The 25,897-nt window shown below is 43.3% G+C and overlaps 2 protein-coding genes across 2 annotated transcripts; one reads left to right on the top strand and one right to left on the bottom strand.

Moving 5' to 3' along the window:
- The first annotated feature begins 12,818 nt into the window (after positions 1–12,818).
- Positions 12,819–13,541, top strand: LOC134222013 (zinc finger protein 41 homolog). The gene has a single exon (XM_062701169.1). The coding sequence runs from the start codon at positions 12,819–12,821 to the stop codon at positions 13,539–13,541; it is 723 nt and encodes a 240-aa protein (XP_062557153.1).
- A 5,423-nt stretch (positions 13,542–18,964) lies between these two features.
- LOC134222012 (oocyte zinc finger protein XlCOF14-like) lies at positions 18,965–19,660 on the bottom strand. The gene has a single exon (XM_062701168.1). The coding sequence runs from the start codon at positions 19,658–19,660 to the stop codon at positions 18,965–18,967; it is 696 nt and encodes a 231-aa protein (XP_062557152.1).
- Positions 19,661–25,897: the final 6,237 nt, after the last annotated feature.

Below are 25,897 nucleotides of genomic sequence, written 5' to 3'. Positions count from 1 at the left end.
CGAAAGTCTAACAACGGACTGAACTGGGGCCAGAAAGCGCGCGCTGCAAGAAGTCACTGCACGTACAGTTTGTTGGTAAGCAGACACAGATAGAATGGATGCAGTTGTGAACTTTTTAATGTGTTGGAAGAACCTTATTGGAGAAATTCCGATGGGAAAGTATTCCAATGTTTTAACTTCTGTAACAAACATGGAATCGCAATGTGTTTTAAGCCTATTCAGATTATGCCATTTATTGACACAATTATCGAGTTAAATATTAGAAAGAAAATTGAATGTATGGGAATTGGCATCAAATTACTCATTATCATTATATTTATTATCATAAATGGTGTAATCTGAATAGGCTATTCCTGTTTTCTCATTATTTAAAAAAAAATTGTAAACGGTTCACTTTGTTTTAACATACCTCAACTAAAATCCCTTTAAGCAAATATCAATTTGCGTATCAAGAAGGAAAATTTTCAGTGAACTGCATGCCATGATTACAAAACTAGAAAGATCTTTTGTGATGCAAAAGATATTTCACTTGCTTTCCTTTTGATCAATGCATGGCTATTTGTATCAATGAAATATTATTTAAAAAAATACATCGGAAAATCGGGGAAGCTCATTCAATACTATTAGTGCAGTCCATGGGGACCATAATGAGGCGTGTCATCAGCTCTGTTCTGGGCTTTAATACCTGATAATCTTCTAAACAACCTGGTAGCACAAGGTTTCGAAATTATTGGCTTTGATGATGACGTTATTATACGTTATTATTAATATAATTGTACTATCAGTAATAGAATGTATCTCCGGGCGCCGGAATGTTTTCCCATTTTTGGATAAATAAGTCCGACGGTTTTTGCGCACGTGCATTGATGTTCTATCGGTTCACCAACGGAACCTAGACGGGTTGCCCGACTTTCTCTTCTGCGGAATGGCTCTGCCTAGATCGCTTCCCTCTTCCGATGTGCCTCGGGTAACCCAGGCAACCTGATAGCCGGGTTAGAAATAGCCTCGACGGCTCTTTGTGCTTGGGCGCCGTAGCGGCGCGGTCATGGCTCCAAGTACATTAAAACAACCATTGCACGTTGAACCTATCAGTAAAAGTTTTCCACAACAAAATTGTACAATTTTCCTGTTTTAAACCACCGACTGTAACTAACGCACCCACGACACTCCCCAACCAACATTGTAAGTTGGAAAAGCGCATAATTCGCCAAAAATACTCCTCTTCAGCAAAAAAAATTAGCTATTCAACTTGAATTGTTTGTTGAGTCTAGCTAAGAACTATGGGAACTATAGATGGGTTAAGAATTGATTCCTTGGGAAATGTTTACACTAAAGACCCACTGATTCGCACCCAAAAGTTCATTTTCAAACCGATGCTTTATCTTTTGGAACCAAATTGAAAGTATGGATTCCACGAATGTCGTTATACGGACAGATTTTAGAAATTTGGTTATTCTGGTTCCCAGGAATCAATTTTGAAGGAACATAGATTCTTAGGCCAATTTTTGGCGCAATTTCTCGTCTTTCGAAGGGTGATTTTGGTAATGCTCATAAATTTTCGTAGCAATAATCCCAATAGAATGTAGCCATTGTCCATTTCCATGGATCAACACAATTCCTTGTTATTTCACGATCCGGTGTCCTTCCGGATGACCCGGAACGTCCGTAAAAGTGGTCCATTTATGAAACTCATCATAGAAGAGCGCGGTTTTTTCAAAAACTTTTTATTATCGAACGCTGAGTAATAAATGATTGTGGTGTCCCATTGTGATGAACTTAGTAAAATTCTTCTTTATTTAATCATTTTTTGTTCTACAATTATTTTTTACATGTACAGTGCTCGGCCGGCTTGGCCCTCCAACTTCGATTTGAATTTTTTTTTGTTTATATTGTTATTTTAGTTTTAAGATATGATATATTATGACGGCCTTTAGGAGGCGCTAGTGTGTTTTTAAAATTTGATAACCTAACTACTATGTACACTAGAGTGGGGCGCAGTTGTATGGAGAAACACAAACCTCGTCCGATCAAGTGAGATCAAGGTTTTTCTGAATCGTTTTGGGACCCCAATCAACTGTGCAAAATATGGGCTCGATTGGTTGCGACCTCGCATGCCGCATCGCGTTTCAAATTTACATGGAGATTAGTATGGGAAAACGTACTTTTTTACATTTTTGCTATTAGCGGCTTCAATTTATCATCAATCACGTGACTCAATACGTTAGCATATAGTCTGGAAGATGCCGAAAGACTTTGCCGAAGAAGGTACTTAGCTGGAAGGTCTACAAAAAATGTTATTACGTTTCGAAAATTGATTGCTCAAACCATATGCAAGAAATCAATGTTCTTCTTCGTTAAAAACAGTGAATTGACGTTTGTCGCATAAAATATTAGACACTCTTTTATGTATAAGCAATGAATTGCCCCCAAATTAATTTCAAATGCGTTTTAAGCCAAAATGATTTTTTAGAAAATGAGTGAAATGATGCGTTTTAGCATGAAAAATTCAAGCGTGATGCATTCCTTTAAAATCGTTGACGATTTCGTTCGTACAGGAGCGCTCGTTGATTGAGATTTATGAGTGATTTTACCAACACTGCCCCCATAAGATCAATTATTTTGAAATAACACTCAGTTAAATTATTGGTCTACGTAGTTCGGCAGTGCTGGCAGAATAAACGATATTTTGCATATGGTTTGAACAATCAATCTTCGAAGCGTTATAACTTTTTTCGTGGACGTTCCAGCAACGTGCCTTCTTCAGCAAAATTTTTCGGCATCCTTTGGGTTATACTTTAACGCAATGTGCCACTTTGTTTATAATAAACTGAAACCTCTAGTAGTAGAAATGCAAAAATATACGTTCTCTCATACTAATTTCCATACAAACTTCAAACGCGATGCGGAAAGCGAGGAAGCAACCAATCGGTCCCAAATTCTGCACAGTTGTTCAGGACCCAGAATGGCTTCGAAAAACCATTGATTTGAAAAAATGACCATGACGCCCCACTCTAATGTACACTAATATTTACAATAAAAATTTGATAACCTAGATTGGAACTAGCGCCTTCATTGAAGCCTGACCCGAATGCAAGCAACGGGCCCTAAACTCCCAAGCAACCAGAAGTTCAGATTTTACTTAAATTTACTCTTAACCGAACTAATTGGTTCACTATGGTTCACATCAAGTTCCAAGCATGCTTAACGGAACTTTAAAGTTCACTTTTACGCTCCCACCATACAAAAAATAACTTAAAATGAGAGCTGATTAAGCCAAAATAGCCCTTCTTATACGAACTTCTGGTTGCTTGGGCTTTTGTTTAAACTCACCAAAGCGTTCATGTAAGGTTTTTATCCCGGCCAGACGGTGGACCTCGGATGCTCTTGTCCTGGAAGAGGTGTTGAGGATCATTCTCAGGAATTTGTTTTGGACCAGTTGGAGTTTGAGGTGGTGGGTTTTAGCGCAGCTCTCCCAGACTGACATGCCGTATTCGATTACAGGGAGGATGATTTGCTTGTAGACAGCAAGCATATTTTTCAGGGACAATGACGACCGGCGGTTGATCAAAGGGTACAGTACTTTCAACAAAACGTTACACTTCGTCTTGTCAACCTGTTGGCGGAAAAGAAGCTTGCTGTCGAGGGTCAAGCCAAGGTAGTTGGCCTCGTTGGCCCATTCCACAGTCGTGCCATTGAGGATGATTTTACCGTCCCCAGGCGGAACATGTTTAGGGGATTTGGAGTGGGGGAAAATGATAACCTGGGTCTTCGCCGCGTTGATACAGATCTTCCAGCTGGTGAGGTACTCTGTCAGGGCATCCAGGCCTCGTTGGAGTTTTGCCACTAGCGCTCTGATCACTCTACCATTGTAGACGATGGAGGTGTCATCTGCGAACAGAGACAGAATGCCGCCTTCTGGAGGTTCTGGCATGTCGGAGGTGAACAGATTGAAAAGCAGGGGCCCGAGGATACTGCCCTGGGGGACCCCTGCGACGTTGTTGTGCGCATTGGAACTCGCTCCGCTGATTGAGACCCGGAATGTTCATGCAATAACAAGTAATTGTTGATGATTTTCACCAGATTGTAGCGTTGTAGTTTGTACACCAGGCCATCATGCCATACATTGTCAAATGCCTTCTCGACATCGAGTAAGGCCATGGCGGTTGTTTTCGAGACAAATTTGTTCCGTCTGAGGACGTTGGTAACTCGAGTCAGTTGGTGAACAGTTGACCGACCGCGTCGGAAACCAAACTGTTCCTCGAGCAAGATGTTGAGGTTTTCGGCAGACTCAAGTAACCGGTGATGAATATCTTTCTCGAATAGTTTGTATAATCCTGAGAGAAGGCTGATGGGACGATAACTTTTGGGGGAGGAAGGATTCTTCCCAGGCTTCCTGATGGGAATGACTTTCGCTGGCTTCCAGGACGATGGGAAGTAGCTGAGCCGGAGACACTGATTAAAAATCAGCGAGAGGTGCTCAAAGAACAGAGCACTCATGTGTTTGAGCTCGAGATTCAGGATGCTGTCGAATCCTGGGGCCTTCATGTTCCTCGACGATTTGATATAGGCCGCCAATTCGTGTGGACTGACGATGTTCTGCCCAAGATTGTGTGAGCTGACGAAGTGACGACCTATTTCAGCGACCTTTTCTGCAGGAGTTATCAAGCGATCCTTAGTGCCATTATTGTCTAGTGGGATCATAGGTGGGCCGGGCCGAGGCTTATATTTTAGTATTTTGGTAATTTTCCAGAACGGCTTAGCATAATCTGGGAGAGTGCGGATCTAATTCGAGAAGTCGTTATTTTTGAGGTCCACCATTCTGGCCTTGATAATTTTTGTGATTCGATTGCAGCGGTGAGTGTATCGATGTTTAAGGAGTTGCTTACCTGTCGAGCCGTCGGGACATGCTGCTCTCTGACCACCAAGATTGCCTCTTCGATGGCGCACAGCTGGCGGTCGATATTTTCCGGCGTCTCCGGACGCACCTCGTAATCGATGGTGTTGTCGACGCATTGCTGGAACCGCTGCCAGTGCAATCGATGGTAGTTTCGCCGTAACTGCTGGTGCCGATTGACCGAGGAGCCCACTTCCGCCACCACCGGATAGTGATCCGAGCTGAGCTCCTGGTAGACGACCGGCTGCGAGACGTGGTCGTTCATGTTTGTTACATAGAGGTCGAGGGTTGCGTGGACACCGAACCGACTCAGCCGAGTGGGGGAATCCGGGCTCAAGATCATGTAGTGGCCTTCCTCCATGTCGTTCACCAGATGGTGCTGTTTCGATTGCCGCGACTGTTGCCCCAGGCTTGATGTTTGGCATTTAGGTCGCCGGCAATGATATACTGACCTTGCCTCCGCGTAAGCTTGACGATGTCCCTCCGAAGGGCAGGCGATAATCCATCACCGGCTTTGGCTTGAGTTGGACAGTACGCCGCGATGAGCGCGATTGTGCTGGGGGAAGTAGTCACTTCGACACCGATGGTCTCGATGACACTGAGCTGGAAGCTTGGAAGCAGAAGGCAGTTTATGTTGTAGCGAAGAGCGATGGCCACACCACCTCCCCTGATCAGACGTTCGAGTCTGACGATGCGATAGTCCGGAATATAGACGCTCACCTCCGGCTTTTTTAGGTGCGTTTCGGTAATGAACGCCACTTCTATTTCCTTCTTCTCAAGGAAATCCTTCAGCTCAATTGTTTTGCTCTTTAGCGAGCAAGCGTTCCAGTTGACCAAGCCCACCCTAGCAGCCATTTTCAATGATGAACATGCCAAGAGTAAAGACCTGGTCGAATCCGGTTTTGCAACTCCGCAGCCGAGTGGCGAGCTGGGAGAATATTGGCATCAGCTTCTCCGGGGTGTAGAGCGGAGCAAATTCTTCCGGCGGGTCAATTTGATTCTCCAGCTGCCGACGGAATCCAGGAGGAAGAAGCAGGGGACCATTCGCTGGATGATGGAGCTGGTGGTGCTGGGCCTTGAATCGATGCTGCTGCTGCGGCCAGTCGCTTGTGCGGCTGCAACGGTGGAAGTACTGTTACCGCTCGTTGAGGAGCCGTGATAGCAGGAAGGTTCCCCTCGTCGATCACAGGAACACGGTTCTTCTTCGGATGGGCTTTGGTGAATACTTTCCTTCGGATTTCCAGGAACTCCGCGCGTTCCGAACAGCCTTTCGTAGTGGCCCGATGTTTTTCGCTACAGTTGGCGCACTTTGGATCGGCCACCTCCATCTTGTCGCACTCATCCGTCGAGTGCAGCTCGCCACACTTGTTGCAGCGCGCGGCCATATGGCAATTTCGGGTGCCATGCCCGAAGTTGTAACATTTGGTGCACTGTGTTACATCACGATGTACGGGCCGGTACCGCTCCCAGCCGACGAAGGTGTAATTTATCACTCCGACCAGCTTCAGATCCTTGAAGGTGATGGAGCCATGCTCCAGATGGACCAGGTAAATCTGGTCTCGGTATTTTCTCGCCCTGTCGTGGCGAGCGATTTTGTGGACGGCGACAGGTTTGAGGCCACTACTTTCTAGCTTGATGATAAGCTCTTCCTCCTTCATATCGTGGAGCCCTCGCAGCAAAGCCTTGAGCGGCTTCGTGCCGGGGAGGTCATGAGTGTAAAACTCATACTTGTGGACCTGCAGGTCCACGATAGATTTGTGGTGATCTTGATTAGCAGGCATCACCTTGACTCCCTCGCTGCAAAGCCGGAACGTGCACTTGAGGCCCTTTCCAATAAGTTGGCGGATTTTCGGCCGCAAATCCGGTGGATAGCCCTACACAAACACGGGCGAGCACTTCTCCTTCCATTCCGGTTACACCTGCGTCAGCTGCGATTGCTGCTTCTTCCTCTTTTTCGGCGGATTGCCGGCGTCATCAAGCGGCAACGGCGAAAACACGTTGCTCTGCAAAAGCTGCTTGGAGGGGTTACCCGCGCCACCAAGAACAGTGCGCTTAGGCACTTTTCCGGCGACCGAATCGGACACCGAGTCTCCCATGACGGGTCCGGGAGAAAATATCGCTAACGCGACGAAGTGAAAACGTAATTGTGATGAACTTGAGTGGCCACCGGAGGTCCTCCAGTGGACCCGGAACATCCGTAGAAGTGGTCAATTCATGGAACTCACCCTGGAAGAGCGCGGTTTCGACGTAGGACTACGTCTGTCTTTTCTATATTGGGATACACTTTACGATTGTGAAAATCGGGGATCGTCATTAAAATATGATAGACTTTAAACTTTAATATCTCAGCCGTTATCGATGGATTTTAAATATTTTTTTGATCATTCGATCAAGGATGAGTCAACGCTTCTTTGTATTTATATGAAAATACTGATTTTCAAATTTTATTATTGATAATTGATAAAAAGTTTAGAAATACACAAACCAATCAATCACGTACATGCATCACTAGCACAGACATGAAAAATCAATCACTTGCGGGTTTGGATATAATCCTCAGTACATCCAAAGTTAATTGCCTATATGCAGGGTGTCAAACCACCCGGAGTGGACATTAATTACTATGTCTGAAACTCGATTATGCATATGTACAACATGTGATAGATTTTAGTTCGGAAAAGGTATTGGAGGGTTACCGCCCCTTCGCTTGTGTGGTCGGGTCGGGATCTAACGACCAACTGGCACAACCTCACACAACCCTACTTCATTGAGCGCCGTTGCTGATGAATCAAGTGTGTAGGAGCCGGACAATACTAAATACTCATCCTACTTGGTTGGCATGTGTACAAAAATACATATGAGAGAGTTTGTTCTGAAAATGTATTGCGAGAGTTCGGCTGGTGCCCGGTGCTGGGAATTTGGTTTCATTAGTACCCGCTAAGCTACAAAGGACGATGAAGGTCCTTCGTCGCTTAGTAGGGAAAGCACCTGTCTAGCGGGGTCGTGGGATCAAAGCCCACCGACATTGTATCTAATCCTCAGTTTGAACAAGATTTCACGCAGAGCAGACGCATCAAAGCGATCGCAGAGGAGCGGACACAGCATCAAGGAGGCGCTGGTAACATTTTCAACGGAAATCCAGCGCATTGATGGTGGTCCCCGGTGTGTTACTGCAGATCATTCAACCTAAACGAACCAGCATTTTATATGAAGAAAGGTTTGACTATAAAAAAGCACTGTTGCGATCCCGGGCCGCCAGTGGCGATGCTAAAACCTTATTACAAATTGTGGTGTCAGTTAGTTGTTGGAAAGGCGCATTAGGGAAAGAAAATTGATTCTTCTCAGGACCAGCATTTTCTGAAAAGAAAGGTTTAATTGCGAAAATGGACTGTTTCGGTGGCATCGGCGTTTGGCGTGGAAGCTTGGTTTCTGTTAGTGATTCCATCCATTCAAATTTACGGGCTTAATTTATTGAATACAAGAAAACTGCTTTCCTGCACGCGCGTGCCGTTTTGATCGGGATTCCGCAAAGAGCGGTTCGACAAAATTTGATACAGCGGAGCGGATACAGCAGCACGAAGGCGTAGCAATGCTGAAAATTTAATCCAAATGGTGGAGGCTTAGCGAAAAAGCATCGCGTGGCGGACGCAAGGTCCCGACAAACGTCTGGATGCAGTTAGTTATTCATTTTAACAAATTTATTGCAACATCTTCTTCCGACACGCGCTTGAGATTCTGCTACCGAAGAGCATCTTTCTATCGTTACCAAATGATAAATTTTGTGTAAAATAATGGTACAGCAAAGAACCGATATATTTTCAATAATGTGACTTTTCAAACCCTAACAGCAAAAAAAATCTAAAGGGCAACTTTTTGTTGTCGCCAAACGATTAAGTTTTGCACTTCGAAAGAGAAAGAGACACACACTATGATTACAAATACCATCCTTTTCGTATAGCTACGAAGTCCTACGTCAATTTAAGGTGCAATCCTATGAGGCTGCACCTTTGGGTTTTTTTTTATAGTCAACCCTTTCTTCATATAAAATGCTGGTTCGTTTAGGTTGAATGATCTGCAGTAACACACCGAGGATCACCACCTATGCGCTGGATTTCCGTTGAAAATGTTAGCAGCGCCTCCGTGATGCTGTGTCCGCTCCGCTGCGATCACTTTGATGCGTCCGCTCTGCGTGAAATCTTGTTCAAACTGGGGATTAGATCCGAACCCGCAAGTGATTGATTATTGATGTCTGTGCTAGTGATGCGTGTACGTGATTGGTTGGTTTATCTATTTCTAAACTTTTAATCAATTATCGATGAAAAATATTTGAAAATCAGTATTTTCTAATCTAATCTAATCTCATACTTGCGCAAAATCAGTATTTTCATATAAATACTAAAAAGCTGACTGACTCATCCTCGATCGAATGGTCCAAAATTTGTTTAAATCCATAGAGAAACGGCTGAGATATTAAAGTTTAAAGTCGCAACGGTCCCAGATTTTCGCAATCATAAAATGTACACACCAATTTTTTTTTCCGCCGAAAATCAGCAAAATTTTGCTGAATTTTGCCGAGCTGAAACTCAGCAACCATTTCAGTAAAATAAAACTACTGAAACTTTCAGCAAACTGAATTGCTGTCATATCTGACAGATGTTTACTAAGTCATCAGTCATCAGTCGAGAAAATGACATTTTCGGGGAAATATCATATTTGCGGAATTTTTTGTAGGAATGGTATATTCGAGGAATTTTCATTTTCCGGCGAAAGGTCATTTCCGAAGAAATGTTTTCAAGGATATGATACTTGCGGAAAATGTTATTTTTGGAGATATGTTATTTTCGGGAAAATGTTAATTTTTTTGTGATTTTTTTAACTCAAACGATTGGTTTTCGATAATTTTATAAATAACCTAACTAAAGAATGAGGAATTTGACGTATGCCCAACGTTAGATATGCCTATCGTACATTAATTCTTACGTTTTTCACGCTTGAACTACTGATGCTTAACCTCGCGCACCTTACTCCTTTACACCACCAGTTTTCCGTTCAACTCCATTTATAAAGTATAAAGGATATATGTCCCAATTTTTAAGGATATCCGTAAAGGGGTTCAGAAGTTTTACCGCTTTCTTCAATGACCCTCCAACTCCTCTATAAACGTCTCCTTAGGATTGAGAGTATGTGTCCCAAATTTGGTTCAAACGGACCCAAGCCATTGAAAGGAACGTAAAACGTTCGTTTCATTCACATGTCCTTCCTTCCTTCCTTCTTTGACCCTCCCATCTATTATATAACCTTATGTTAGGGAATATGCGTTCCACATTTGATGCAAATCGATTGAGGGGCTCAAAAGCTACAAAAGATAGTTAATTAAACAATACACCCAACACCCCGTAAATTCTTCCCCTTTTCCTAATGACTCTCTCAACCCCTTTGTTATCCTCCTCTGGGGATAGAGAATGTGTGTTCCAAACTTGGTTGAAATCTGACCTGGGGGTTAACAGTTATTCTGATTTTTTCGCACTTTAATTAGTTCCTCTCCCCCATCCCGTCCCCCTTTTTACAATGACCTTGTCACCCCCTTTGTTATGTTCTTCTTAGGATAGAGAATGTGTGTACCAAATTTGATTGTAATCGGTTCAGGGGTTCAGAAGTTACACTGAATTTCCCGTTTTTGAACAATATTCCTCCCTCCAGACCCCTCCCCTATTTTCTAAATTAGCCTCCCATATGATCGGCTCCTTATATTGAATATGTGTAGAAATTTTGGTTGAAATCGATCCAGGGGGTCAGAAGTTACACCAAATTGACCGTTTTCTGAAGAATACCCCTCCCACCAGACCCCTCCCCGTTTTCCCAAATTACCCTTCCGTATGATCATCACTTAATAGTGAATATGTGTACAAAACTGAGTTGAAATCGGTCCTGGGAGTTGAAAGTTACACTGAATTGTTCGTTTTTTAAATTTAACGTTGTAACGGTCGAACTACAAATTCCGCTAGACCTCTCGAACTTTCCGAACGATCAAGCATTTCACTTCTAGTATAGTTTTAAGATTTTTTAAATTTTCAGAACGAACGACAACTCTAACATAATATTTTTACCAAGACACGCAGTGACAGTGACAGCGGTACAATATACTGAATCTGCAGCAATCTAGTAGAGTTTGCTGAATTTCAACAAACCGAAATAAATTGCTTGTTATCAGGACAGTTCAAAATTGCTGATTGCTTTTCAGTTGAATATTTTGCTGAAACATATTCTTAGAATTTGGTGTGTACCCCAATATAGAAAAGACAGACGTAGTCCTACGTCAAAAAAAAAACTCAGATGAACTAAAGAATGGGGAATTTAAATTTTGACTAACGCCCATTATGTCCAACATAATGGTTCCGGCAATTGAAGTGCTACATTAGAAAAAAAACCCAGATGATTCCACCTAACGGTGATGGCGCCTTTCTCGCGCAAAAAGTTAATAAATGTAGCATTTACGCTTACACCTCGATGATGTACAAGAAAGGCAAAACAGTTACACCGTCTAATGTTATGATAGAAAATTTACACTACTAGACGACAGATGGCGCTGTCAAAAGTTTCTCGTATTTCCTATGTTCGAATTTTGACTTTCGGACAATTTCATAGTACTATGAAACTAAACGAAGAGCATACTTACGCCTAAATGCGTGCAACACGAGCATCTTTATAGTGCGATGAAATTCTTAATGGGAAGCCACGGATAAAATATTCATAGATGCAAGGCATTTTTCATAACACATTATTGTTCTATGTGACTATGTCTCATCACTATTTTAATATTATCTATTTTTTGCAATTTGCAATTATTATGAAATTCAATAGTGATCAACAGCGTTTTAGTCTCTTTCGGATGCAACTTGTTGCAAGAAAATCGGTTAAGAGTTTCTATGTGAAAATTTGGCTAATGTTTTTTATGGCATTTTGTGCACACACACACGCACACACATACACACACACACGCACACACGGACAGACAGACATTTGTTCAGCTCATCGAGCTGAGTCGAATGGTATATAACACTATGGGTCTCCGGGACTTCTATCAAAAGTTCGAATTTGGAGTGAAATGATAGCCTTTCGGTACAACTTAGTTGTACGAGAAAGGCAAAACAGATTGATTGATTAAAACAAAAATATTGTTTATTTCAATTCTACTTTGAAAGTTTACTGGTCAAGTTAATCTTTTCCGTCCTTGAGCCCACTTGTCGTAGGCGTTCGAGGAACGCATTGTAGAAGGCCCGCAGGTGCTCTTGTTCAGGCTTATTGAGCAAAATGTAGCCATGCAAGGACTATTCCGTTGCTAGTTTTCTATTATAGCACCCAAAGGGGAGCATTCACTTATTACGTAACGGTTTAGGGGAGAAAGTATCTTTCGGATTACACCCGATTCTGTTTTCACACGGATTTTTTTACACGGCCTTGTAAAAAAAATTCCATGCAAAAATGTTTGTTGCTCCATTTTACATGTTTCGTCAAGAAATCGTAAAACTTTTTTTACGCGGGTTTTCGAATTTTGAACTGAAAACTTTTTTTACACGGAACGCATCCTCCGGGTAAAAAAGAATCGTACATTGATTGTCCATAGTTTATAGTAAAATTATTGGTAGTGTAGCAAAAGTGATCAGTTTACCCTGTTTACCTGAACATAATCAAATCATCAACCATTGCGGTGTTTTTTTGTTATATACCTATCTATCGATCGCACCGAACATTTATACCCTTGTTTATACCCATTGATAAGCAAGAAGGTATTCTAAATTAATTGGTTTATACCCAGCATAATTTGAAGGCATGTATATAAAATATACAAATGCTCGAAATTTCATAATTGTAGCCAATTTGTCAGTCAAGTAAGTTTGATAGTTTCAGTCGGAAAACCAACAACATGGATATGGAAGAACACGATACACAACAAGATGTCCAATTCGCCACTTGTCCATCACCAAAAGAGTTTGTAACACTTCACGGTTGGATGCTTTCCCAACTGAGTCTAAAAAATATCGTTTCACCGGATTTCTCTGCCGAACAGAATTGCAAACATGTTTTGAATTACATCGAACATTTTCCTTGGGCTGCAGAATCAACAGACGAAAATGAGTATATGGAAATGCCAGTAATGGCTTGCCTTTCCCCAACGGATTCTTCGTCGTCATCGTCAGATCTCCAACCAGCAGCAGTAGAGAGCGATACCACTCACGTGGTGAAAACTCCAGCCGGATTCGACAAGCGTCGATTCAAGCTGTATAAGGACAGCCAGTTTTCCTGCGAACCGTGCGGCAGACACTTCGGAACCAAGAGCAGCTACACTCAGCACCGCACCGCATACCATTCGGGACCTCTGGAATACCGGTGTGGTCAATGCGGAAAACGATTCCACACGGAAGCTAAGCTAAATACGCACGAGAAACTGCACACCATGAAGGAAAAGCCTTACAAATGCAAGGAATGCCCGAGCCAATTTTTCTATAGCAATGATTTGAAAAGACACGAATCGAAACGCCACGGTCAAGGAAAAGAGTATGTTTGTAGCATCTGTGGTCAGAAATTTTCCAGGCCGGATTTTTTGGCGCTGCATGAGATCAGGCATACAAGGAAGACTGGAAAATGAAAATATAATTTTTTGATGAAATATATATTATTGGTTTATTTCTTGATTTTACATTTCACTCTTGCTGTAATTTTGCCTTTCTAGTATACTAAGTATACGATAAGATAACTCCAAAACCAAACTTTCGATAGGAGGCTCGGAGACCAATCGACTCAGCTCGACGAATTGAGATGGTGCCTGTTTGTGTGTATGTGTGTATGTGCACAAAATTTTGTAGACACACTTTTTGGAACTTAGCAATAGCCGAATTACTCGCAACTAGTTCCATTCAACTGCGAACTCCCATTGTTTGCTATTGAAGATTGGACTATGGGATCAGATGTTATGGCCAAAATACTGTTTTCTATGCGCAAAACACGCTTAAAAACACTCACTCATATTTTTTAGTATGTTTTTTGAACGAGGAAGGCACCAACACCGCTAGGTGGATTAATCAGAGTTTTATTTGTATGAATCAAACCGTATTATCCAGTAAGTAAGCAGACTGATGAAACATCGACATACATATCAATCTGATTAAAGTCTATACTACACAAAATTGATACCCAAAAATAGTTGGCAGCATTTTATGCCAGATTGAGCATGAGCAAAATGGTCGTACAATTCGTAATTGCTACTCCGTGATTGATTGTTATAGCCGAGTGTTCAAGGGCTTCTACAAGCAAACAACAAAATTGCAATGTCAAAACAAATGACTAAATTGTAAAATTGTTAATACATTTTTCAAATTAACGAAATCATGCTAATTTCTTCGCTAGTAGTAAGGTTGTTCGTCAAGTTTCCAATTAATATACAAATGTATACCAACTAGGGGCAGAATGGATCGAACACTGACGGCGACGCTGATGCTAGTCCGCCGACTGGCTGGCTAATCCATTGCAACGTTTTCTCGATCCCTCGGTGGCAAAACTTGCTGACTCGAATCCTCCTGATTATCCCCCGGGGTCGAGGTTGGATCACCAGTTCCGGTGAAGGATGGTGCCCCGACTATCGCAGGGGACACTTCGTCTTCGGGTACGCTGCAGATCCGACAGTATTTGCGCAACGACTCTGCTTACCGCATTCCACGTGTCATTCTCGCGACACATTCGCTTTGCGATATTATCCGCCCTTGGGACAGGCGAATTTCCGCAAACCGCGGACAATCAAACACCACTCCTCCGGCATCTCTTCAACATTCTCACATTCTGGACATAACGGGGAATTGGTGTGTCCGAACCGATGTAAATACTTCCAGAAGCATTCATGGTACGACAGGAATTGCGTCAGGTAAAAGTTTATTTCGCCATGCTTTCTGTTCATTCACGTCGACAGGTTTGGAATGAGCCGGTGGGTCCACCTTCTTTTCTCCGTACTGTTCCACTCCTGCGCCATATCGCCATCGAACGAATTTTCGCCACCTTTCTCATGGTGTCTTTTCGCTGGTAACACTCGATGTCTTCCGCCAGGGTGATGCAAATGGGTACCCTCCCGGCAATAACGCATACTGCCTCCAGCAGGAACACTCTGTTCAGCTTTTCCCGGTTCCACTTGGTTTGCAGTGCATTGCTCCAGGCAGGAACTCCATACCGCAGTATCGATGACGAGACACTAACTAGCAAATGCCTTGTGCCTGCTTCTTTGGACCCCCAACGTTTGGCATGATCCTCGCTAGTGCGTTCATTGCCCTCGTCGACTTTTCACAGGCGTAGTCAACGTGGCTGTTGATATTTGGCTGGTTGTCGATCATCACTTCCAGGTGTTTCAGTGATCGCTTCGAAGCAATCGCATGTCCTCCGACGACGATTTCAATCCGCTGGATTGCCTTGCAGTTACTGACTAATAGCACCTCCGTTTTGTGGTGAGCTATCTTCAGCTTAACTCCGATCATCCAGCGCTCGATCATGCTTATCATCTCCGTCACCAACATCTCCATTTATTCAAGTGTCTCGCCCATCACCGCTAGTGACATGTCGTCCGTAAAACTTTACTAAATAGCGGTAAAGGGAACACCCCGTCATACATCCCGTACCAAAGAGTTGGACCGAGTATGGAGCCCTGGAGAACACCCGCTGTAACGCGCATCGATTTATGTCCTTCGTTCATGTTGTACATTAGAACTCTATCCTGAAAATAACTTTTCAGGATATTGAACAGATAGTTGGGGACCCGCATTATGTGCAACGCTGCCGCGATGGCTTTAAAGCTGGTGCTGTTGAACGCGTTCTTCACGTCTAGCGTGACCACTGCGCAGTACCGATCTCCTCGTCTTTTCTACTTGGACGCCTTCTCAGCATTTTCAAGCACTGTTCGAATTGCATCCACCGTCGATACTGCTTTACTGAATCCAAAATGCATATTCGACAATCCGTGTTATCCCTCTGTAAATTTTGTCAGCCTATTGAGGATGATCCTCTTCAGGAGCTTCCCGAGCGTGTCTAACAGGCATATAGGCCTTTTGCCTTTTGCTGCAACACCAATTTCTTAATCTTCACATTTCTATCAAATTGCCTTCGTATAGGCACTTCTGCAGCGTACTCCATCCGGACCGGGGGCTTTCTTCGCTTTCAGGCGTTTCTTCGTTTCTGCAAGCTCTGCAAGCTCGCTATTGGACACTTGTCGATCTACGGGATTTGCTTCTCCTTCTTCGCCGTACGGTGTTGGCGGCCACATTGTCGGATCATGTTTCGGGAAGAGACCCTCCACAATTGCTTACAACTTGTCCGGGAACATTTCAGCTGGCGTCGACGGGCCTTTCGCCATCATGACCCGATACGCGTTCCCCCAGGGATTGGCGACTTCTTCTTGGCACAGTTCCTTGCAGCAGTCTGACAATTCGGTACTAGTTTCCCAGAACGCATCCTTGCGTTCCTCTCTCTCTCTCTCTGGTTCCATCCTTGCTCTCCATGCCCTTTTCCGAGCTTTGAGGCAAGCAGCGCATATCGTACTTAGCCTGATGTTCCACCAGTAAGCTGGACGCTGATTCCTGTTTTCGTGGCATTGTAGCGTCGCAAGCCATTACCATGCTTCTTGTTAGCTCGGCCGCATCAATATTCTCGGTCTTAATTGAAGGCTTTCGTTTTCTACCTTCGTTCACTGGTTATCCTTCTTCGTGTTGCACCAATACGGGAGCGAATCGCCTGATGGTCGCTGTGGGTGCACTCCTTGCTTAGCCTCCAGTCCATGCTTGTCGTCAATGAAGGACTGCAGGACGTGGTGTCGATGATAGACTCCCTCTCATCCCTCCGAAATGTGCTCACCGAGCCTTCATTGCACAATCTTACATCTAGCTTCGCCAGAGCTTCCTGCAGAATATATCCTCTTGTGTTGATCACTCGATTGCCCCATTTCACGGCCCAGACATTGAAGTCACCTCCGGTCTTCATTCGATCAGCTTATCGATTAACTGATATCTGGCTGAACTGCTCCACGTTCCACCTTGGAGGTGCATAGCAGCTGCATATGAAGACGCCGTTGATTTTGGCAAACACGAAGCCGTTCGCATGATCTCTCCACCACTTCTTGAATATGGAATTTACCCGTTCTATCTATGGTCATTGCCGTCCTCTGTAGTGCAAATCATACACTTCGGTGCGTGCAGTCTATATGACATATGACAAGTTTCCCCACATTTCCAGCACATGTTCGATCTGTCTGGGCCTTTACAAGATCCTGCCCGGTGCACAAAGCCCAAACACTTGAAGCATCTCTCCACAGATTTGCTCATTTCTTGGGCGGCTTTCAATGGGCATTTCGACCATCCAACTGTCAGTTTGCCTACTCCCAGTGCCTTATGAGCAGCGGTACGCCTTCCTAATCCGGATCAACATCAACACGTGTCGTATAAGTCTTATTATAACTCATAAATGACCAAATTCGATCATATATGAGTTGCTATAACCAAAACGATCTGAATTGTGCATGCTAGGGACTGCGCCTGTAATGCACCCCGCAGCTCCTCCTCCGACGTGATCTCGTAGGTCTCTGCACAAAATCACGATCTCTGGAGTTAAGACTTTGACTTCCGTCTCTGAGCCCAACGATTTCGCAATGCGCTCCTGCATAATCGAGCTATGAACCGCAGGGGTCCTTCTTTAACTCGAAGAGCATCTCTCCGGTTTGTGTGCGACTGCTCCTTATCACGTTTTCGCCCAAGTCCCACAACTGAGCATGAGCATGATGGACCGTGCATTTCGTAGTTGCTACTCCGTGATCGACCAGAACAACCGCAATTGCACAGGGAACCAATGGATGGAAGCATGGGATTTGCTCTCCAACCTCAATGTGCACAGTCCGAGTGCTCTAGTATTTTGGATAGTCGATAACGGCGCTGGCCACGTTCTCACGGTCGTCGGAGATGGGAAGAAATTGATGATGCAGTCACTCGCCTACTGCAAGCCGAGAACACCTCTGCACTCGCCACGAGTTCCTGCGAGTTCCTTTTATTGGAATCTTGGGGTTAAGGTTTTATGGCAGAGGTTCGTCTTGGTTAACGGGTTGCCAATGTGCTAGTTATTAAAGGGTGGTGTAGTATTATAATTGGATGCCGAAACGAACTTTTTCGCTCATTTCGAATTCTAATAGTTACCTGCTAGAACTAATCAAGTTGTAGGTATAGGAATAGAAGATGGAAACGGTATGTAAACCCATTTCCAGTTCAAGGGATTGCTAGAACATAAGAAATATATGAAAAGATACAAAGTAGGAAAAATGGAACGGGCCTGGGATTTAACCCACGACCTCCTGCGTATGAGGCAGAAGTGGTAGCCATATGACCACCAAGCCCGTTATTGTTTTCGCCAAAGTCCCACAACTCAGGACTTTCTCTAAATTTTTTTGAGAAGCACTGCATACGTCGTAGCGTCGTTAGCCTTGACTAGTACAGCTTCCCTCTTCGACGTCTTTTTACGATATGGAGGCTTTCTGCTCCATTTACCTTGCCTCTATTCACTTCAGCTGTTTCTTTTCCTTCTCCTTCTGACCTACTACGGTACTTCATCCTTCTTCGTAGGAGTAGCGTCTGTCCCTTCGACAGCGACAAGGTCCACGCCCGTGTCTGTCTCTTGAGTCAGCCTGGCCCGCCGTCTCCCGGTGAGGTTCTTGCCCTTTTGGGTAATCGGCCCTCAGCGCTGCTGTATCGAACTCATTCACTGCCGATACTAGCGCCTGATAATTTGCTTGCCGGAGTGATGATCTCCAAAATTCAAGCCTGCACGGTGGGCCTGGCCTTTTTAATATTCGTGCCATATTTATGATATGCTGCAAATATTAATGCAGATACAAAAATTAATGCAGATAATGCAAAATGCTCGGAATTCGACATTTCCAGGATGCTTTTCAATACTGGCTATACATGTGATAAGTCAAGTCAAGACAAAACGAAAACATCAGCCAATATGTTTAACAAATAATTTTATTTCCGTCAAAATCACTACTAAAAAAATCTACTTTCCAGTCTTCCTCGTGTGTCTAATTTCATGCAGAGCCAATATGTCCGGTCTGGAGCACTTCAGTCCGCATATCTTGCAAACAAACCCATTTCCTTGGCCGTGACGCTTCATTTCGTGTCTCTTCAAATCATGACTGTAGATAAATTGGCTCGAACACTGCTGACACTTGAACGGCTTATCCTTCATGGTGTGAAGTCTCTCGTGCATCTTCATTTTCGCCTCCGTGTTGAATCGCTTCCCGCATTGGCCGCAGCGATGCTCCATAGGCCCCGAGTGATACGCCTTGCAATGCTGAGTGTAGCTGCTCTTGGTTCCGAAGTTCCTACCGCATGGTTCGCAAGCAAACTCGCTGTTTTTATATAGCTTCAGTCGCCGTTTGTCGAATCCGGACGGCGTTTTCAGCACTTGAGCATCCGCTTCGCTCGCTGCTGGTTGGAGATCTGACGATGACGACGAGGAATTCGTTGGCGAAAGGCATGTTGTTACTGGCATTTCAATATATTCTTCAACACTTTCTTTTGCATCTGCAGCCCAAGGGAAGTTGTCGATGTACTTCAGAACAGACTTACAGTTCTGTTCGGCAGATAAATGGGGTGAAACGATCTTACTCAAATTGAGCTGAGAAAGCATCCACCCATGAAGTGAAATGAATTCTTTCGGTGTTGGCAAAGCGATGGCTTCGATGTCCATTTCCTGATATTGCATCTCAAAATGTTATTAAAAGCAACTGTAGTTTAACAGCTTTGCATTTGACTTGACTGATGAAATTCTTCGTAACGTAAGTAATATAAACCTGAGCTAGGTATAACAATTCTTTTAAATGCATTTAAATAATAGGTACATATCGCCGGTGGACATTCTAAAAAAGTTCTTGAGCGTTCAATATTTAAGTACCTATTTGACATAATACAAAATCGGTAGCGAAGTCAACCAAACGAATTCTTGGTGGTACGGACGGACGCCGGGACAAAAACGTGGCAGATTACCGCTATGTTGGAAGACTACCCGTCCGAAGAAAAGCGGTAGCCGTTGATAGCTTGGCGTGTTCAACGACAAATACGGTATGGAATGGAACGCTCCAGATTAGAAGATCGCGGTTTGAGGCCGATGACGTCTGGATTTCCCAATTACAGCACCATCAACCGGGTCGGCAACTATGGGGTCCGAATGAGTCGACCGAAAAAACCTAGGCGTAGTAGTTGAGAGTTGGCCATGTTCACCGACGAAGGCCACCCTGACCGGGTTTCACGTGGTACTGATGCTCCGGACGAAAATATGGCGGGTTTTCACTTCTAGCTGCACAGTTGACCACAATAGACGCGTACATCCACAATAGACGCCTGACTCGAGTCTCGCGTTGTTCGCCATAATCCCAACCAACCGAACTCTTTTTGCACACAATTTTCCATTTCGCACCTATCCGTATACGCGCATACGCCTTTTCAGATCAGGAGCATGTACACCAGGGCCAACGCTAATATATGCGTTCGAAGCAGCCTCCAGCCGCCCACCGTATTTAAACTGATCGTTATCTATCTTACACAATTTTAATTACCCTACCGTCCCACATCATAATAATAAACAATGTTACCATACGGTAAGAGTAGTGAGACGTCTCACTTTGCACTACTCACTTCTCACTGTGTAAAGTGAGTAGTGTGAAGTGGGTAGTGAGACGTCTCACTACTCACTTCGCGCTTCTCACTTTTTATAATGAGAAGTGAGAAATGACCTATTCGGTCCAATGACCTATTCGGCCAAATGACCTGCTCGTGCAATCGACATGTTCGGTCAAATGATCATTCAGCCAAATTATCTGTTCGGCCAAAAGTCCTATTCGGCCAAATGACTTGAGAAGTCTCACTACCCACTTCGCACGACTCACTTTTCACAGCGTCAAGTGAGAAATGGGGAGTGACGTCTCACTACTCGCTTCTTACTTGTCAATTCTTAGTGTAAAAAGTGAGTAGTGCTTTTACAATGAGCAGTGAGAAATGAGAAGTGAGTAGTGAGACGTCTAACAGTAGTGAGACGTCGACAGCGCTGAGAGTACAGGTAGTGAAAGTCAAGGCAGCGGAGGAGATGACTACGTCGGTTCAGCGGACGATGGAAGCCAACCAGCCCCCACTTTCAGGGAAGTTAAGGATGCCATTCAACAGCTAAAGACCAATAAAGCAGCTGGTAAGGATGGTATCGGAGCTGAGCTCATCAAGATGGCCCCGGAAAAGCTGGCCACTTGCCTGCACAAACTGATAGTCAGAATCTGGGAAACCGAACAGCTACCGGAGGAGTGGAAGGAATGGGTTATATGTCCCATTTACAAGAAAGGCGACAAGCTGGAATGTGAGAACTTTCGAGCGATTACCATCCTTCATGCCGCCTACAAAGTGATATCCCAGATCATCTTCCGTCGTCTGTCACCATTAGTGAATGAGGTCGTGGGAAGTTATCAAGCCGGCTTCGTTGACGGCCGCTCGACAACAGACCAGATCTTTACTGTACGGCAAATTCTTCAAAAATGCCGTGAATACCATGTCCCAACGCACCATCTGTTCGTTGATTTCAAGGCGGCATACGACAGTATAGACCGCGTAGAGCTATGGAAAATTATGGACGAGAACAGCTTCCTGGGAAGCTTACCAGACTGATCAGAGCAACGGTGGATGGTGTGCAAAACTGTGTGAAGATTTCGGGCGAACACTCCAGTTCGTTCGAATCGCGCCGGAGACTAAGACAAGGTGATGGACTTTCGTGCCTGTTGTTCAACATTGCGCTAGAAGGTGTCATGCGGAGAGCCAGGTGTAACAGCCGGGGTACGATTTTCAACAGATCCAGTCAATTTATTTGCTTCGCGGATGACATGGACATTGTCGGCCGAACATTTGCAAAGGTGGCAGAACTGTACACCCGCCTGAAACGTGAAGCAACAAAAGTTGGACTGGTGGTGAATGCGTCAAAGACAAAGTACATGCTTGTGGGCGGAACCGAGCGCGACAGGGCCCGCCTGGGAAGCAGTGTTACGATAGACGGGGATACCTTCGAGGTGGTCGAGGAATTCGTCTACCTCGGATCCTTGCTAACGGCTGACAACAACGTTAGTCGTGAAATACGAAGGCGCATCATCTGTGGAAGTCGGGCCTACTACGGGCTCCTGCGGTCGAAAAAGATTCGCCACCGCACCAAATGTGTCATGTACAAGACGCTTAGACCGGTTGTCCTCTACGGACATGAAACATGGACAATGCTCGAGGAGGACTTGCAAGCACTCGGAGTATTCGAGAGACGGGTGCTTAGGACCATCTTTGGCGGTGTGCAAGAAGACGGTGTGGCGGCGAAGAATGAACCATGAGCTCGCCCAACTCTACGGCGAACCCAGTATCCAGAAGGTAGCTAAAGCCGGAAGGGTACGATGGGCAGGACATGTTGCAAGAATGCCGGACAGCAACCCTGCAAAGATGGTGTTCGCTTCCGATCCGGCAGGTACGAGACGGCGTGGAGCGCAGCGATCGAGATGGGCAGACCAGGTGCAAAACGACTTGGCGAGCGTGGGGCGTATCCGAGGATGGAGAGATGCGGCCTCGAACCGTGCATTGTGGCGTCAAATTGTTGATTCAGTGTTTAGATGTTAACTAAATAAATGATGAATCAGTAAAATATTTCATAGAAAGCATGCATTTGGGTAAAAAGCAATGATAATTGTTACCCTTCATCGGAATCATGGTTTTCCCAGTGAAAATCAATGATTAATGTGTTTCCTTCGGGATGGTGGATGTGACTGCTTCTTTAAATGTAGGGATTTGCACGGAATAAGGCAATGGTGGGGGTGATCCCTTCTTTAAATATATGCGTTTGCCCGGAGTAATGCATCGGTTGAGGTTTTTCCTTCTTTAGAAATAGACGTTTGCTCGAAATATGTCTATTCAAACCTACGATCCTTTCTTCAAAATCAGTTAATGTTTCTAAATTTAATCAAATGATTAAGTATCAATAAGTAAACACAATTACCCTGTTGATCAATTGGTTTTATCATCTTCCGATTGTGAAAAAAAAAGCTGCGAACCAAACTGGCAATTCCGAGCAAGGCCGGGTACATAAAGCTAGTGAGGTAATATTTATCTGAAAGCATTAATTTTTTGATAGAAAAGTATTAAAGTTATTCCCGATATTTAGCGGCTACCCGTTAGAAGCGTTACGTAGTTAATCTTTTTGTTTTTCTATCGCTCTACATTCAAACTGGAACTTGGCCAACTTTTCAATTTTGTATTCTATTAGCATTTCATCAATTATCAATTAAAACTTTGTCTATGCCCGCCATTGCAAGAATATGTATCTTGTGTGACAAGTACAACGAAAACTCCATGCACAGAGCGTCGAGAATGTTTCCCGCCCGAGATTCAAACTCGCCATCTCCGGATTGGCAATCCTACGCTTTTACTCGCAAGGCTAGTTGGAGATCCGTAGTTAAAACCTGTCCTCGTTAAAGCTTAGAAACTCAACTTCAATTATTAAAATAATCACAAACCACTGGGCGATTAATTTATATGATAGCTGAACTGCCGGTGGACGCATAATTGTCCCATGTGTATAGGGAATCCCAGAAAACAAGGGACAATTATGCTTCCACCGGCAGTGAATCTCTCACCGTTATGTGTTGCTTTCAGCATGTTTAAACTCCCGCTCAAATTGATAAAATGGTAACAAAACAATTGAAAATCATCCATGAGTCCGAAATTTCACGTGGACTTTCTTTGATAGACATTCTAAAAGACGAAACACGGTGTTGGTTCATTTACCGCCAAAGAATAATCATGTTGCATTGAAGAAGAAGAACGGAAGTATACTTCCTGCTCACAACCTTATATAATGCAATTAACTGACATCGATAGTCCCCTCGTTGAATTCTAAATGCAGCACACGTGTTCTGATTGCTTTTCATAATCATAAACCACCATCGGCTAAGGGGGAAAAGGTATTTCGAAGAATCCTCTCAAATGTCAAACCACAAAACCTTATTTACGATTGGAACGAATTTTACTTGAATTTCATAAATTGTTTCTTCTAGTATTTTGTTCATATAGTGAGTAATCGTTACTTTTTCGAAAATAATTTTATACTTTCCACTAGATCTCCGCACAGGCTGACCGATTGGTGTGTTTTGTAAATCATTGGTTTTTCTTTTGCAAGAGATCATCTCTTCGTGCTCTGGTCTTCGCTTCCTAAAACGGCATCCAGTCAGGCAAATCCACGCTCGTTCCTAGCTAACTTATCTTACCAAATCGTAGAAAATTAGGATCGGAAGGAAAATATTTACACCAGAGTTCGTTTCAGCGTTCCATTTGTGTCAGTAAGATCAAATACCAAAAATATATAGTGTTGTCTTTTGTTCGATTGTGTTTGTTCGAGTTGAGAACCTAGCTTTGAGCAAGTACCATGCTGAGAACACGAAAGGAAAACTAGTTGGCATTAAAAAGGTCACTCAATTGTAATCTGTCTGTTCTTTTATAAATATTAGCGCTACCAAAAGCTTGATCCACTGTTTTCCATCATGTTGTGTTACTGTTTAGTTCTTACACATCAAGTTTGGCCACCTGGCACCTGAACTGTATATCAACAGCTTCTATAGTCTTTGAACCTTGAGTTCTGTTTCCTGTTTTTTTTTTTCATTAAATCCCATCCTATTTCAATCCCTAGCATTCATGCAATCCGTATACTATTTATAGGACGTTTATCATTATACAAAAGTGCCAAACCGAAAAAAATCAACCGCAGAAATTAAATGGCAAGCGACATTTCCGTGCTCAAACTGTCCGACCTGGCCCCTCCTCACCATCGCAAAATCCTTCATGATCTATTCAAATCTGGACATCCTAATAAGTTGGATTCGTCTCAACTGGTTTACAGTTTTCTGGTGTGAAAAGTTTATGCTGAGTTGATTCTTGTATCTCATATAATCGTCTTCTTTTGTTGAACGTACTTACTAAATGATCACAGCTGATGAATATATATTTTCTGTATTTTCTTCAAACCTTTACTTCACTTATAATCTATAATTTATTTATTTATCAATTTATGTTTTCATCTTCATCTGTTTGTTTGAATTGTTTCCAAGCAAGGTAATCTGCAAGTAAATACCGTTCGTTTTAAACTTTTACTTTTAAATTAGTTTTCTTTGGTGCTTTTGACACCGCCAATGAAGTTTACTAAACGTGCCTTTTCTGCTAGTGTTTAAATATTGTTTTATTGAATTTTAATATTTGAGAAAAATATAATTAGGGGAACATTTGTTGCACTACTTGTTTCTATTTGATTCATATGTGTATATGCGGTGAGGAGATTTAACTCATTTGTGTTTTTTTTTATTTCTGAGAAAAAATATTCGATTCAAACACATTTTTTCGGCGTAGTTTTGTACTCTACACTAAAAATTCAATCGTCAACTGATGATTGTTTCACTCACGTTCTCAAGTATTATTATATGTACCGGAATAATCTGCAATTTAGGAGCAGAATATGTGTAAATGAACAATTATCGTACTAATTACTGGCATGACATTTTTCTCGACTAAAAATAAACGTAAATTATGTCAAACGGTTATATTGTTTTTCCTAAGAATTGAGTATTGTGCCTTGCAACAAAATGACAACTTCTGTGATCATTTTTCAACGCTCTCATAGATGTCAAAAATGTATTCGCAGTACAAATAGCACAGTGTTATCAAAGCATTCCTCGCCTCATCCTCCACGTGGCAGCTAAATTTTTCAAAAATATCAAAGAAGCTTTTTTCCTATCGGTATGTTTTTCTTGGGCGACTAAAAAAGCGGAGGAGTAAATTTTTTTATGAGCGGTACAGTAATGTAACAAAAACCACATTCCTTATCATTATTCTTTTTGAAGGATTTGATTTTTTGAAGAAAGTTTGTATCAAT

The sequence above is a fragment of the Armigeres subalbatus genome, chromosome 3, assembly GCF_024139115.2.
Source record: "Armigeres subalbatus isolate Guangzhou_Male chromosome 3, GZ_Asu_2, whole genome shotgun sequence".
NCBI lineage: Eukaryota > Metazoa > Arthropoda > Insecta > Diptera > Culicidae > Armigeres > Armigeres subalbatus.
This window is presented reverse-complemented; position numbering and strand designations above follow the sequence as displayed.

What these genes read in the sequence shown, in the direction of transcription:
- LOC134222013 (XM_062701169.1), top strand. Translation starts at nt 12,819, where the DNA reads ATGGATATGGAAGAACACGATACACAACAAGATGTCCAATTCGCCACT.
- LOC134222012 (XM_062701168.1), bottom strand. Translation starts at nt 19,660, where the DNA reads ATGGACATCGAAGCCATCGCTTTGCCAACACCGAAAGAATTCATTTCA.